The sequence below is a fragment of the Hippoglossus stenolepis genome, chromosome 8, assembly GCF_022539355.2.
Source record: "Hippoglossus stenolepis isolate QCI-W04-F060 chromosome 8, HSTE1.2, whole genome shotgun sequence".
In the NCBI taxonomy this organism is placed as follows: Eukaryota; Metazoa; Chordata; class Actinopteri; order Pleuronectiformes; family Pleuronectidae; genus Hippoglossus; species Hippoglossus stenolepis.
In genome coordinates, this window is record NC_061490.1 from 970,883 (window position 1) to 985,581 (window position 14,699).

The following is a 14,699-nucleotide window of genomic DNA, read 5'->3' on the forward strand; positions in this document are numbered from 1 at the left end:
AGAGAAGGCAGAATATTTTTAAGATTGAGCTCTAAAATAACCATTAGTGTTGGAATTGAGATGAAATGTTTCAAAATGTATAACCGTTGCAACTGTACTGTCAGTATCTTGTAAACCTTCAAGGGTTAAAATAGTGTGATACAAAACTACAATGCCACTTAGTAGAGCGCATACATGTGCCACAGTAAAACCACTATCAAAATTAAAGATGAATAGTTGACAGGATCAAGTGTGTTGGGGAGTAAATGCATTCCTAAATTTGCAACACTTGTCAGATACAGTCAGATGGAAATACACAGATATATATGTATACTGTATATTCTACTAAAGTTCTTGTGATTAAATGATCTCACTTGTGTCTCCATGTAGGCAATCTATAAGATGGTTTCCTCAGTGATGAAGATGCCTGAGGATGAGTCTACACCTGAGAAGAGGACAGAGAAGATCTTCAGGCAGATGGACACCAACAGGGATGGTAGGCTGAACTCCATCTACTGATTATCTTATTTTAAGTGAGGTAGTTTCACATTGATAATTGTAAAACAACATGTTGGTCATTTTGATGACAAGACTATGTTGTATTAAGATCATAAAAACACCCACTGGCGTCACCACTCTGCTTAAAGCCAAAACATGCTGCATCAAGTTAAAACTGACTCTGCTGCTGAAAAAAACGAAAATCATCAGGTATTAGAGAATATCTGTGATTGTAACTTGTGAACTGGTTTGACATTGTGGTGGCAGTTTCTGTAGAATAATGATACTCTATTGTATAATAATACACACATAACATTGTCTCTCGGAAAGTTCAACTAAAACACCTGCAGGTGGGCTCACCCCACACAGCCACCTAGTGTGACGTGTATAGAATGAGCACAGAGCACAGGAGAATCACTTCACTTATACAATCAGAAGCCCCTCCCCGCGAGGAGCCAAAAGGTATTCTTCAGCCTCTTGATGTCTGACCAGGTTGGGCAGAGTTCCTGTCTCAGATCTCCGTCTCAGACCCCTGGTGTGACCTTCTGGTGTGAGACAATCTGTCTCCGAGATCCCCTATCTAGATTTACAACATCAAAAGACCCCAGTCCTGTATACAATGCAGAGTTCCCCTCACCCATCTCTATCAGACACACTAAGTAACACCCCTGCAGTGAAGCATTTGCTAAGACACACATGTGGGGGTCATAAACACTTCCTTCTGCAACTTCCCGTAGTTAAGTCACAGAAAACACATTTGTTATCTACTTCTTCTAAATACATATCTGTTCTTCTATTAAACATTACACAAATGCAAAATCTGCCATTACAATTCCCCCTTTGAGCCTAAAAGGCTCAATATCCTTTATACATCTTTATACCATCTCATCATCCTGGAAGGAAGCATCCAGGATAGATGAGTTTCAGGAAGTTGAACATATCGTCCAATCATAGACTTGATTAAGGAAATAACCATAGTCTTAAACTCAAAAGACAATACAACAGTTCAACAACACTAGTACACACATGAAAATCCAAATAGGTTTCAACAAACTTCAATAACATATTTTGCAATCATTCAAAAGTAGGCGTGACCATCAATTCCGCCCTTCAGGAATCTGAGTGTCCTTGTTCTTTCTCTGGACAATAGGTCATTTAAAAATTTGAAACGATATGCATCATATTGTCAAAAATGTTCACTGTGTATGTGCCACAATTCGTCCTGATTATGTGACAAAACACCTTCTTGGCTAGCATCTTTTCTCAAAGCCATCCTGTGATGCAGAGTCATTCCTGACTCTAGATAGTGGGAGAAAGAGTTGAAAACCCAGCCCCCCTCTAAAGATGTTAATCTTCCATCTCCAGAGCAAACTCATCTGTTTGTGTGTGTTCTTCACAGTGCTCCCAGGGCAAGTCCTCAAAACCTTTCATCTGGAGACACTCACACTGTGGAACTCTTATCTCTTGATTACACACAATGAGTTGAATCTGTTAGTGAGCTTGGGTCTCTGATATTTTCATGGTCTCAAACCATGCATTCTCCAGGCTTTGTCAGTTCATCAGGGAAGTCGAACATGAGTTCTCCTTTTGTCCTGACTTTGATGCTCAGGTTATATTTCGTGGTTTTCTTCCTGCCAAGGTTTCACATGCCATATTATTGGTGGCAGGACGACGATGACGGTGTTCATGAACAGGGAAACCATCTTTTCCCTCGAACTGCATCCCAGTCGTCCCATCAGGTGTCGTTGTTTTCCCCTTCGGCGCTATTGTATCAGCAGTGCCCTCGCCAACCCCTCTTCAAAGTGTTGCCTCTTCTTGAGATTAGAGACGTGTGGCCCTAATCATTTCCACACCTCTCCTTGCTTGCAAACACAAAACAATTGAAGGCTGAAGGCTCGCACACTGACACAACGCACGCTCCGTCCTGTAGAATCCACTCGTGGCTCCGGAAATCCTCCTTCAATGGCTTGCATGTCTCCAGGTTGACCTTCACTTCCGTCTGTGTGGTGAGAGGCACTTGGTTTGCACTCGTTCCATCGACGTGCTCTCCTGGTTTCCTTCTCACGTCCTTCACCACAATCCAGTCTCCTGGTCTCAGATCATGCAGTTTCCCTGTCTATGGATTTCGGTAGGGAGTCCATCACCTGCCTGTGGATTTTAAAGAGTACAGGGGACAGGTTTACACAATATCTACCAGTTCGTTTTTTCAATGTGTTGTTGTCTCTTTCCACTGTTTGTTTCTTTCCACTGCCCCGCCACTGGTGGGATGATAGGCACGATGTTGCCTCGTGTCGATACCCATACTCACCAGCATCCTTAAAGCTGTGCTTACAAATGGTGTACCATTATCAGTGGACATCTTTTTGGAATTTCCCAACGTGGAATGAGTTCTCCGAGCAGTGTCTGCGCCACTGCTGAAGAATCCTGTTTAGATGTGGGGAAAGCTTCTACTTGCATAGCATACATGTCAACAAGAACAAGACAGTATTTATTTATTTATCTAACTTACTTAATTCAAGTTAATCTTTATCAAATTCCTCTATAAATGATCAAACTGTTTGTTTGGTGGTGGATTGTTCACTTTGTGGAATCTGGATTTCTTTACCTATTTTAATTGTAATTCAATTACACGACTCAGATAAAAAAATTTTTATTGAGTATTGTTTAGAGTGTTTTTCTTGTACACCCAATATCCTATATCTATATTCCTCCCTTTTGACACACTGACTACAGTCATGTGTCAATTCAAACTAATGAAGAAACATACATAAGTTAAACAATATCATCCATGTGACCCACATCATAAGTCTGTCAGCCACCAAACAAACTGTTATCCACCAAACAGTTTACTCCTTAAATTTATTAAATTAAATCTGTATTCTTAAAAAAATTATTTAATTGCGATTGACCCTTTTTTATAGCTCCTATAACCTACATTAAGTGTTATTATTTAAAATCTTTAATATGCACTCCTCATTTGCAGACTGCATACAGTTTGCATAATAACACAGCATCTATCAGCACACAGATGAAAGTGTGAAGTGAAATAGGTTCATGAATCTCCTATTCAGTCAACTCGGCCAAAATCACATGCCACCCCCATGCAAACCTGCTATTAGTGTTGCTCTTAACACTCTTGTCCCTAGCATATTTGCATTCTTCAGTCAATGCACAATAGTGTGATGGGAGTGGTTTAGCCTCTATTGTATCACACAGTCGTAAACCCACTTGGTTATCTCAGTTGCTGCATCCTTTGATGCTGAACTTATCACCAAACAACTATCACTTCTGCATAATCAGCTGTTTATCTTTTAAATCTAAATCTAAACTAGGAGAAAAAAAACTTTTTTCTCTTTAGTTAAGAAAACTGCTACGCAATCATGTGGCTATCCCCACTGATGTAGGGAAGAGAGTCGCATAGTTAAAAACATTGCATCTCTAAATAGTGATGTCTATCATCTAAGGCAATACTGTCCCATATCTGAGCCACCTGGTTGTTAAAAGGTGGGAGGTATTTTGCTCAAGCAAAATCATCCTATCAGCATATTGGCACCAGTAAAGTCATATATCACAGCGTCACATATCACACATCAAATATCACAGCTCTCTCAGCAGTTGTCGAAACTCTAAAACATTGTTTGAAGCTCTGCTTCCTTTGTTTTTCCTTACAGGAAAAAAGTAGTGTGTTAACAGACAATCTTTACATATTCCATACGAGGATTCAGATATTCTTTTCTATTTGGGTCTTATCCCTTGATCGGACCCAAAACATATTTGTGCCCGGTCCACAAACATGACGGTACCTGTTTCAACTCAGGAATATCATTACTGTTTACACCAAAACTAAAAATATTAATACATTTTATCAAAGATTTACCACATTCAGGAATGAGTTCAACACTCCTAATTTCATTTATCACTATGGAAAATCGTTTGCGATTAACCTTTAACCCTCTTTAAAATATCTTATTGGTATTAAATGTCTTTTCCCCTCCAGTAGTATTTTAATCAAAAGTTGATATTTTAACAAATCTTTTAGCCAATGAGTCTATCAAAACTACTAAGACAACACAGTGTTTACTATCTCAATACAACCAACTTACTTTATCCTTTCTTTAATTAACATCCTCTACAACCTTCTTAAACTTAGATTGCTCTTACTTAAAAGTCCGCTTCTCTGAGTAAATAACATCTATGTTCACATTTGTCTGAAGTCTCTCTGCCTCTGCCTTTCGCAAGAGGGTGTTACTTCCAGAGAGTAGAAAAGAGTCTAGACCTCCCATTGATATGCTAGTGTCAAATCCCCCTTTCTCTATCTAACAAATGCAGATGTTATTTGGACTCCAGTTACCTCTAATGCCCTGCGGTGTTTAAAATTTAACATACCACTCAATGAACACATCAAATCTTTACCCATAAGATTTATCAGGCAGTGTGGTGACAACAAAAATGAATCTTAAAAATCCCTTCAACCACATGATGAAAAATAGCAATTGTACAGTGCATCTCTCTATCACTGTTGTACCTGTTGCTCCAATCATTATGAGATATCCAACATTCATTTTAGGAGTAATATCACACTCTTCACATTTATTAACTGATTCCGGTTCCTGAATCTACAAATATATGTGATGTTTCTACCACTCACTGTGATTTGTGTGTTCGGGCATTAGTTTATACACATCATTGTGAAAATATTTAGCATAAAGTACAGTAGGCCTCTCTCTACTGATCTTCTGATCAAGCTCACAATGGTCAATAGCAATCTTAATCATCTGTTCTATGTCTAACATTAATTCACATGGTGTGTGTGTAACCGTGTTCTTACTTTAGTGACGTGCTTGAAACTCTCTCTCTCCATCTTAGTGTCCTCACCAGATGAATTCCTTCACTGTCCCCAGCTCACCGATAATCAAATTGCACTGTGTGCGCTGCTTCCCAGGGCATTCTCTTGCCCACCTCTTGGTGGAGCTGAGTCCAGATCAGAATCTAGTCGGAGACACTGAGACTGGAGATTATTTCAGTTCCTGCATATTCACTTCAGTTAAACAACATCCATACACTCTTCAATCCAGCACAAATATCCCTACTTTCATTTTTCCTTTTTCTTTGTCCTCTCTACTTCGTTCTTATTCTTTTTATTTCTCTCTTTTCACACGCAGTTTAGTTTTTAGTTACCAAAGATAATTTAAACTCAAACTTCCCATGCTCGGAAAAGTCATCCTCTCTATTTTTAAACCTATTTTCTCAAATAGGTTGTCTCAGCAATTGTGAACCCGACTCTTATTTTATAAATTTAACTCTGGTTTGTTCAGCAGAATACGAAATTTGGAAAATAAAGTTCTGCTTATATGGGAAAAGAACTTAAAAGTCTCTTAATTTAATTTTTTAACCAAATCATTTCTCTCTCTTAAAAAAAAATATTTTAAGATTTATTATGAGGTTGTTTATTTTTCCTTTTAATATTAGCCTTTAAAAAAAAACAATTATACCCGAAATATATTTAAACATATACTCACCTTTTTCTCCAGTTTGAGGATTCTCAGATTCCTCTCTTTTTCTTTTCTCCTCTGCTTTCTCAGCTGAAATCCTCAGCTTAAATACTCAGTTCAGTTTCATCAAATTCTACATGTTTCTTCTTTCACAGTCACACATATCATCAACAAAATTTGTTAAGTTTTAGTTTATTAGTGTTTTAGTGTTAGTAACCTTAAACCTTCAACCAACACCAAAATGCTTTTAACCTTCAACCAACCTTCAAAAAATGCTTTTGTAAGGAACAATAAAACCCATCTCCAATATAATGTTGCCAATTGTAATTACCTCTTGTAATTCCTGATCACTTGGCAAATTTCTCCATTATTGTTCCTACGTTTTTGATTCCTTAATACATTTTAAATACTCTGCCTGATATAATGCCTTAGAGAAATCTCATATCCACACTTCTCTTTAGCACCACGCATGCAGGTATAACATGTACTGGAATTATCAGATTTTCAACAGATTGCTGTACTGAGACGATCCGGACTTGGCCTTGGTCCTTCTGTCCCAGCTACACCTCTATTGCAAAATAATAATAATATTACTATATATTAATAATAACTACTAGTCATGAGCCCGACATCAGAGCCCAATCTTATTTATAATATTTTTGACCTTTTCCTAAAGATCGAAACGAAGCTTCATGGATCCTACACCGATTTCCAAAACCTTGCCGTGCAGACACGTCTGTCCCTGACAATGAATGAGTGAATCTCTTTTTCCTGGATCTTTTCCTAAAGATCATAACATTGGACCTTTTCCTAAAGGTCATAACAAATGTGGATCTTTTCCTAATAGATCACAACATTGGACCTTTTCCTAAAGGTCATAACATTTTAATTTTACTTACCCGAGAGACAATGCTTGTTTTCCACACCAGGTCCGTTGGATCACCTCAGTGAGTGCACTCCTGGCTCTCAAGCATTCGGCCCTCATTTTGTTGAGGTATGAGTCCCAGACTTTCCTCAGCGTTGAGATCCAGAGTGTCTGCTCACACGAGGGACCCTGCCGACAACGCCAAAATTGTGGTGGCAGTTTCTGTAGAATAATGATACTCTATTGTATAATAATACACACATAACATTGTCTCTCGGAAAGTTCAACTAAAACACCTGCAGGTGGGCTCACCCCACACAGCCACCTAGTGTGACGTGTATAGAATGAGCACAGAGCACAGGAGAATCACTTCACTTATACAATCAGAAGCCCCTCCCCGCGAGGAGCCAAAAGGTATTCTTCAGCCTCTTGATGTCTGACCAGGTTGGGCAGAGTTCCTGTCTCAGATCTCCGTCTCAGACCCCTGGTGTGACCTCTGGTGTGAGACAATCTGTCTCCGAGATCCCCTATCTAGATTTACAACATCAAAAGACCCCAGTCCTGTATACAATGCAGAGTTCCCCTCACCCATCTCTATCAGACACACTAAGTAACACCCCTGCAGTGAAGCATTTGCTAAGACACACACGTGAGGGCCATAAACACTTCCTTCTGCAACTTCCCGTAGTTAAGTCACAGAAACACATTTGTTATCTACTTCTTCTAAATACATATCTGTTCTTCTATTAAACATTACACAAATGCAAAATCTGCCATTACAACATGCACATATTTTCCTTATATTTTGCTATTGTTTATCTATCAGGATGCGGAAAATCCCTTTAAAAGGGTTAGGGTTAGAAATCTTTGATTGATTGAGTGATAGTGAATTCAGTGAATTAAGACATTACAGACATTTAAAAGCAAATGTATTGAACAGTTGGTCTCTGACACCTGAGGCATTCTCCCGTCTGAAGCAGCTTTTCACTGATGGCAGAATTCACACTTTGATTCCAGTCATATACAACACACTTGAGTCACACACAATTGTAGTGCATGTACTCAGAAAGCCCTTTCATACAGCAGAACAACTCCAAAGGTGATCCTGAGCACAGGAGACACAGAAATAAGAGGAGGAGAGATGGACAATTAGAGGAGGAGACATAGTGGAAGATAGTGGAGAGAGAAGAGGAAATGGAAGGAAGCAGAAGTGCAACAGGGAGAAAGACAGTGTTGGGACTGGACATGGAAATGTCTTATCTTTCTTTCTGATAAAAATAACAAGTAGCAAGGAGCTTGCTCTTGCTCTCGCTCTCGCTCTCTCTTCAAAAGCGGGGGAGAGGAAGCTCGAGTGTCTCTGTTACAATGGTGGGTGGTCAAGAGAAAGAAGAACATCATCAACACTGCCACCTTTTGGTGAGAAAAGGGACATCATTAAGAGTCACTTATGAAGGAGGTGAAATCTCAAGTGAGAACAGAGAAGATTCACATTTAAATTACTTTTCAAATGTCACAGATTTCATCAGCCGCTCCAGCAAACGGGTCTAAAGTTTTTTAGGTCTTTCTGCTCCACGGTCCAGAGAATTGCACTGACATGGACATGTACTTCCTCACTGCATGAGGTAGCCTGGAAATAAAATGTCTGTGGCTGTCATAGGGCCGTGATAAACATGACCAATCCTTACATTTGGATTGAATTAAATTATTGGCTGGTGTACCCGTCTGTCACCAACAGATCTGCCGGCCTGTGCACACTCTGCCAGTGCTCTCAATGCACATGACCGGAGCCTTCAGCTGGGAAGGCGGAGAGACATTCAACGTTGAAGCAGAGATGAAAGCCAGAATTTAGCGAGCAAGTCATGATAAAGTCGGCTTCTAGCAGTTGTCAGTCAGTGTAGCCTGCAATTGCCAGCTTTTCCAGGATCCAACCCTAGCTTTAATGAGGACGTCAAAGGCACCATCATACTGTCAGAATCTGCTTGTTTCGGAAACAAACTATGTGTTGAAAGAAGTGTAGCTCTTGCAATCCTACATGTTATCAATGCAGACTTTTTTTCCTTACTATCCATCAGTTTTATAGATATATTAAATGACAAAAATAACAAAATGATTATTGCACACTGGTCTTGTCTGTGTTGTAGGTAAACTGTCTTTGGAGGAGTTCATCAAAGGAGCTAAGAGCGACCCCTCCATCGTCCGCCTGTTGCAGTGCGACCCCAGCAGTGCAGGACAGTTCTAAACCTGAGGCTCGGACATAACCTGTAGGTCTCACAGTCAGCAACTCACTCTCAAAATCATAGAGCATATGTCACTTTCACCCTGTACTTAAAATGAAATGTTAAAAAATTTGCAGGGCTCAGCAGGTTCAGAGAGGTGATAGTTACTTAAAGTGCACTGGTGTTGTAACAGGACGTGTCCGTTGGAAAGCTCAAGTTCAGGTTTCAGGAATGAAGGTGTTTCTCCTACGAACAGTTGTGCCTCCCAGGCAGTGAAGAGGCTTGCTGGAGGGAAGCTATTCAGAGGCTGCGTGCACTGTGCAGGATGTGGGATGGGTCATCCACAGTGTCACTGGCTGTGTGACTATTTGTAGCTCATGGACCGATATGAGAGACTTTGTAGGAGGTGGCCTGGTATTTTGAAACATGCACCGAAGTTGTTTAAGAAGTTTCTTCTTTGTAAAGCCTCCATGTGTAGGATTTTTGAAGTACTGTCTTTGTGGGCAACTCTTGTAAAAAAAAAATTTAAAAACTCAGTATTCCCATAGCTGTTTATTTAAACCCTGAGCTCTGATGAGTGAGAGATTACTTCTTTCATCACTCTGTGAACTTGGGCTACAACTTTACTTCTCAGTTGAATGTCAAGATGATGATGACGATGAGGAAGGTGATGATGATTATTATTTCTACAAGAAGCAGTGAGAGCCCTCTCTCTCCTGGGGGAGACTACAGTAGGTCTTCTAGAGTTTGCTTGGACTTTTTCTTCTTCGAACTACCACATATTCCCTCAAACTACAGATAGATGAATAAAGAAGTTGTGTTACAAAGGGGGCGAGGAAAAGTCTAGTAATGATGAACTGTAGACAGACATGAGATGTCAAATGTCCATGTTGTAAAGGTGTAAATTATTCTTGTGACATGATTTATTTTAATTCTGTTTAGTTCTAGTGTTTTGTTATCATGGATGATGATTTTGTCCTATGTGTGTATGTATGCGTGCGTGTGTAGCCTTTTTACAAATGATCTAGAAGGAAAGAGACATTTTAAGGAACCAAACACTGATTTCATAATTTAAAGGAACAGTTACAGAATATTATAGGATGCATGCGTTTATAACTCTAGAGTCCAATAATGCATTCCTACTTCCAATTGGCTACTTTCCATAAATCCACAGCTTGTGTTTCTTGTAATAGATGGAGATGCGGATTGGGGCACTATTATTCTCTTTGGGCGGAGCCAGGCTACAGCGTTTGTTGACCTGGCAGCCACTGACCTGTTGTGTTGTGTGTCTCAGTGCTGATCTGACTGTTCATCTTCACCTTGTCTCCTCGCATTGCTTCATTAGGTGACTCTAAATGCCCTTAACTCTCCACCATGGAGCAGACTGATGATGAAGGAAGATGAGCTGATGATGATGATGATGATGATGATGATGATGATGACGATGACGATGAAGAGAGGCCATCAATTTGCACTGAGGACTTCAAAGACAGACACAGGAGCCACATCCTACAGTTTTTTCACCTAAAGATGTTTTTTTCTAAAACTTCCAAACTCCAACAAAAACCTGAAGACTTTCCCACATCCTCATCAGGTTTTCTAACCCCGTTGATTGTATTTGACCAGGAATCCTCAGTTGTCCTTTAGGCATGTCAGAGTGTGAAGAAGGTCTACAGTAGGTTGTATATATACAGTATAAACTGGAGTATCTGTATCAGTGTCTTTGCTTGGCTCTCTGTGCCCCCTGAGCTTCCAGCCAGGGTGACACAGAGCTTCCATCACTCAAACATGTATCATAGATGGATTGTGTGCATGAGACAACAGACGAGGGATGATGGTGTTGAACAACAGCACGTATCATAGGTGAGATCATTGAATCTACAGAGAGGACGGTTTGTCCTTCACTCAGAATGAGTACTGCTTTTAGTTTCCTCTTTTCTACTGTGAGAATGTGTACGCATGTTTGAGTATTTTTGCAAACTTGATAGATTTTGTTTCATATTTTGTTCTGGGACAACAAGAACATGTTATATTATGCTACTATGCATAAACAGTACACCCTAATCAAAAGTCTGATTTTGTGACCTGTCGCTGATGTAATGAAGGATGAAATCTATCCCCATCATCTGTTCCAGTGGTTTTTCATACCAGTTAGAATTTGACAAATTATAGAGCTACAGTGTCACTGTGCTCTATCTTCAGGTCAAATAGAAAACTAGTTATTAAAGTATTATGAGTAGTGTAGATATTTTAAAGTGTAACTACATTTGTAAAGCAAATTTACATAGTCCAGAATGCTTAGTTCATAACAGATGTTGTGAAATAATAATTTTTAAAAATCTGTCTGTGTATTTAAGCTGTTGCAGGATATCAAGCATGCAAACCACTTTCTTTATTTTCGACATGTACTATGTGAAGAACAGACACACATTTCTTTACAGTCACGTTCAGGTTTCTTTAAATGCTGCATGTTGAATCAGTTGTTGGAACAGTTGGGTACAGCAGTGCATAGACTAAATAACATATGCATGTGGCTCGTGCGCATGTGTGTGTTTTTAATGTGTGTTTATGGTTATCGGCGACTATTCGTCCACCCAGCTCTGTACTCACTTCTGTATGTTGGTATTGTCATTAGTACGACCAGTAGTCAGTGTTGTTGGTGCATGGACTGCCAAAGATGACACATCTGAAGGTTCATAACTTTATGGAGGGAAACCATGAGGACAAACGCCATGCACACCAAACGACACATAATGACACATGCTGTTCAGCCGAGATGCTGGTTATTCAGCAAAGATATATTTTTTCTGTTGCAGTTGAGCTCAGTAATTATTTTTAAAATTGCCCAATTCTAAGTATATACTATCAACTAAATGGCATCTACACAATTTATAGTATTACATCAAATTAATGGCAACTTAAGTGCTGGTGTCCCACTTAATAAAACACTTACAACAAATCATTGATTTTAGGTTTTCTCACTTCCTCACGCCGTCCTTCTTAGCTCAGCTGCAACTAGAAACATATACAAAGAGGAGGAAGCTCCCTTGCTCCCCCCTTAGATACTTTTTGGAATTTCAGCCAGGAGCCGGGAACGTACCTGAGCAAAGCTGTTTCAGTTTTTACATTGGTTCCCGATTAGAAAAGCTTTGAATGTTTTATTAAATAACTGCTGTTTTTTTGTAAAGAAGAAAAAGATGCAGACAAACACACGGAGAATCACAACTACTGCAATGACACTGTCACAATGTGTTGCTTTTACTGTATTTTTATAATTTAGTTCCTTTGTAAGCAGTGTCAGGTAAAACATTTCTGTTAAAACACAAAATAGCATCTTGTGCCAAATAAAAACAAAAAACAGTATTGTATAAATTTATACTGTACAAATGTTATCTGTTGAACAAAATGTTTGTAATTGTCGCATTTTGTAGGTTTTGTATGGTATTCTGTATTTTAGTGACTGCAGTTTTTTGGTAAAGGATTCTGTTTTTTGTCAACTTTAAAAGGCTAGAATTAAATTTACAAATTATTGTGTGCAACCATTCAAATGATGTTTGTTTAGTTGTGTAATTGTGGTTTTCATTTCTAGCATGATGAATAAATCATGGCCAGTGTTATTATTCAGATATCATATTGGTTTATACTTGTATGTTTGACCATAGCTGAAGATAATTTCGATCAGGGACAGTGTTGCATTTACATAGTTTGTACAGAAAACTTTAGTATAACTTCATCAGTCCACAGGACTGCATCAGGTGTGTTTTGACATTTCTTTGAAAAGCTCAAATGCTGAACTATGTGGGGAGAACACAGTTAAGGTTTGGTCTGATTCCATGAAGGTCATATTTGTGTAGAACAATGCACTTCACACTCTTGAGTCATTTCATTTCATTTTCAGAGTGCTACACAGCATCTTCCAGTTGCTCATGGCTGCAGAATGTTGGAACAAGGTTTTAAGAGTCACAAGCTTTTAATCATGTTGCCTTTTCCAACCATGATGAACATGAACAAGCCATAGCCTTCGCCCTAAGAAGCTACTTGGTAAAAGCTCATATCTCCAAGTCCCCCTAAACTTGGCATTGTCCATTGACCAGGGGTGCTAACAAATTTTCACTGTATTCCAGTGTGTAGTGAGTGTAATGAAGTACCTAAGATTTGTACTGTCATATGTGTTCTTAGTTCCTTTCCACCACAGGTCAAGCTGCAGTGTAGTTCAATTTTTTTCATATTCCTCCTGTTGAAGAGGCTTTTGTGTTAGAGCATTACAGCTAAACAGAAGAAAAACACTATCATTTGATAACATGGACTGTATATGAATTGTATTATATTGTATATTATATACAGTCAAAAGATTATTCAGTACGATACATTATATAACATAAATAATAAACTTTATTTATATAGCACTTTTTAAAAACAGAGTTTACAAAGTGCTTTGACAACAAAGCAAGAAAAGTAAATTAAAACTTGTAAAAGCAGTAAAATTACAATAAAAATAAGTGAACAAGTAAAGTAAAAGGTGAAAAGAAAACGATAAAATCACAGTATCACATGAAAGCAAGTCTATAAAAGTGGGTTTTAAGAAGTGATTTAAAAGAAGTCACTGACTCTGCGAGCCTTATCTCCTCAGGTAGGCTGTTCCAAAGCCGAGGGGCCCTGATGGCAAAAGCACGGTCACCTTTGGTTTTCAACCTCGACTTTGGAACAGCGAACAGGGCTCCACCTGAGGATCTAAGGCTGCGTGCAGGCACATAAGGGGTCAGTAATTCTGTGATGTAGCTTGGGGCCAGACCCTGGCATGCTTCAAAAGTGATCAGTAAAATCTTTAAATCAATTCTAAAATGGACAGATTCCAATGAAGAGAAGCAAGGATCGGGGTGATGTGATGTTGCCTTTTAAGACCAGTGAGAAGCCGGGCAGCTGCGTTCTGAACTAGTTGGAGGTGGGAGAGTAACTTTTGGCTGATGCCAGAGAGGAGAGACTTACAGTCGTCCAGTCCAGAGAAGACTAGTGCATGAATTACTTTTTCCAAGTCTGGGTGTGAATGGTTTGATTTTGGAGATGGATAGATGGAATCTATTACTTTAAATAAAATTCTGGGATTAGATTAATTGATTAAAATCAAGTTAAAAAAGAAGGATGCTTTTGCGTCTTCAACTGTCGCTTGGTGGGTTATCATTGCAGATTTCCAGATGTCATAGGATACATGTAAACCTGTTTTCTCCATTTTCTTTCCTTTCTACTACAGTCTCTTTTTAATGCCTGGGTGGTTAATTTAGCCAGGGGTGGGGGGCAATCTTGGATTATGCATAGCAGCAACCAAATTTAACAGCCCTTTGCTAGAGCCATGCTGACAACTTTTTCGATGCTGCAAATGAATGAGCAGCTTTGAGCTGAATGCTAATGTCAATCAATCAATCAAATGTTATTTGTATAGCCCATATTCACAAATCACAATTTGTCTCATAGGGCTTTAACAAGGTGTGACATCCTCTGCCCTTAACCCTCAACAAGAGTAAGGAAAAACTACTAAAAAACCCTTTTAACAGGGTAAAAAGAAGTAGAAACCTCAGAGAGAGCCACATGTGAGGATCCCTCTCCCAGGACGGACAGAAGTGCAATAGATGTCAAGTGTAAAGGAGAACATCA

General features: G+C 39.1%; 1 protein-coding gene across 6 annotated transcripts in view; it reads left to right on the plus strand.

The window, feature by feature from the left end:
• Positions 1-12,681, plus strand: part of LOC118113466 (neurocalcin-delta A) — a 75,468-nt gene extending 62,787 nt beyond the window's left edge. For 5 of the 6 annotated variants that reach the window (XM_035163198.2, XM_035163197.2, XM_035163199.2 and 2 more), the window contains 3 exons: positions 370-475; positions 8,976-9,095; positions 10,396-12,681. In XM_035163198.2, the coding sequence (XP_035019089.1) occupies positions 370-475; positions 8,976-9,073 (204 nt within the window). In that variant the 3' untranslated portion in view covers positions 9,074-9,095; positions 10,396-12,681. The remainder of the gene's footprint in view (positions 1-369; positions 476-8,975; positions 9,096-10,395) is intronic. The other variant, XM_035163202.2, reaches the window with a different exon arrangement.
• The last annotated feature ends 2,018 nt before the right edge of the window (positions 12,682-14,699 follow it).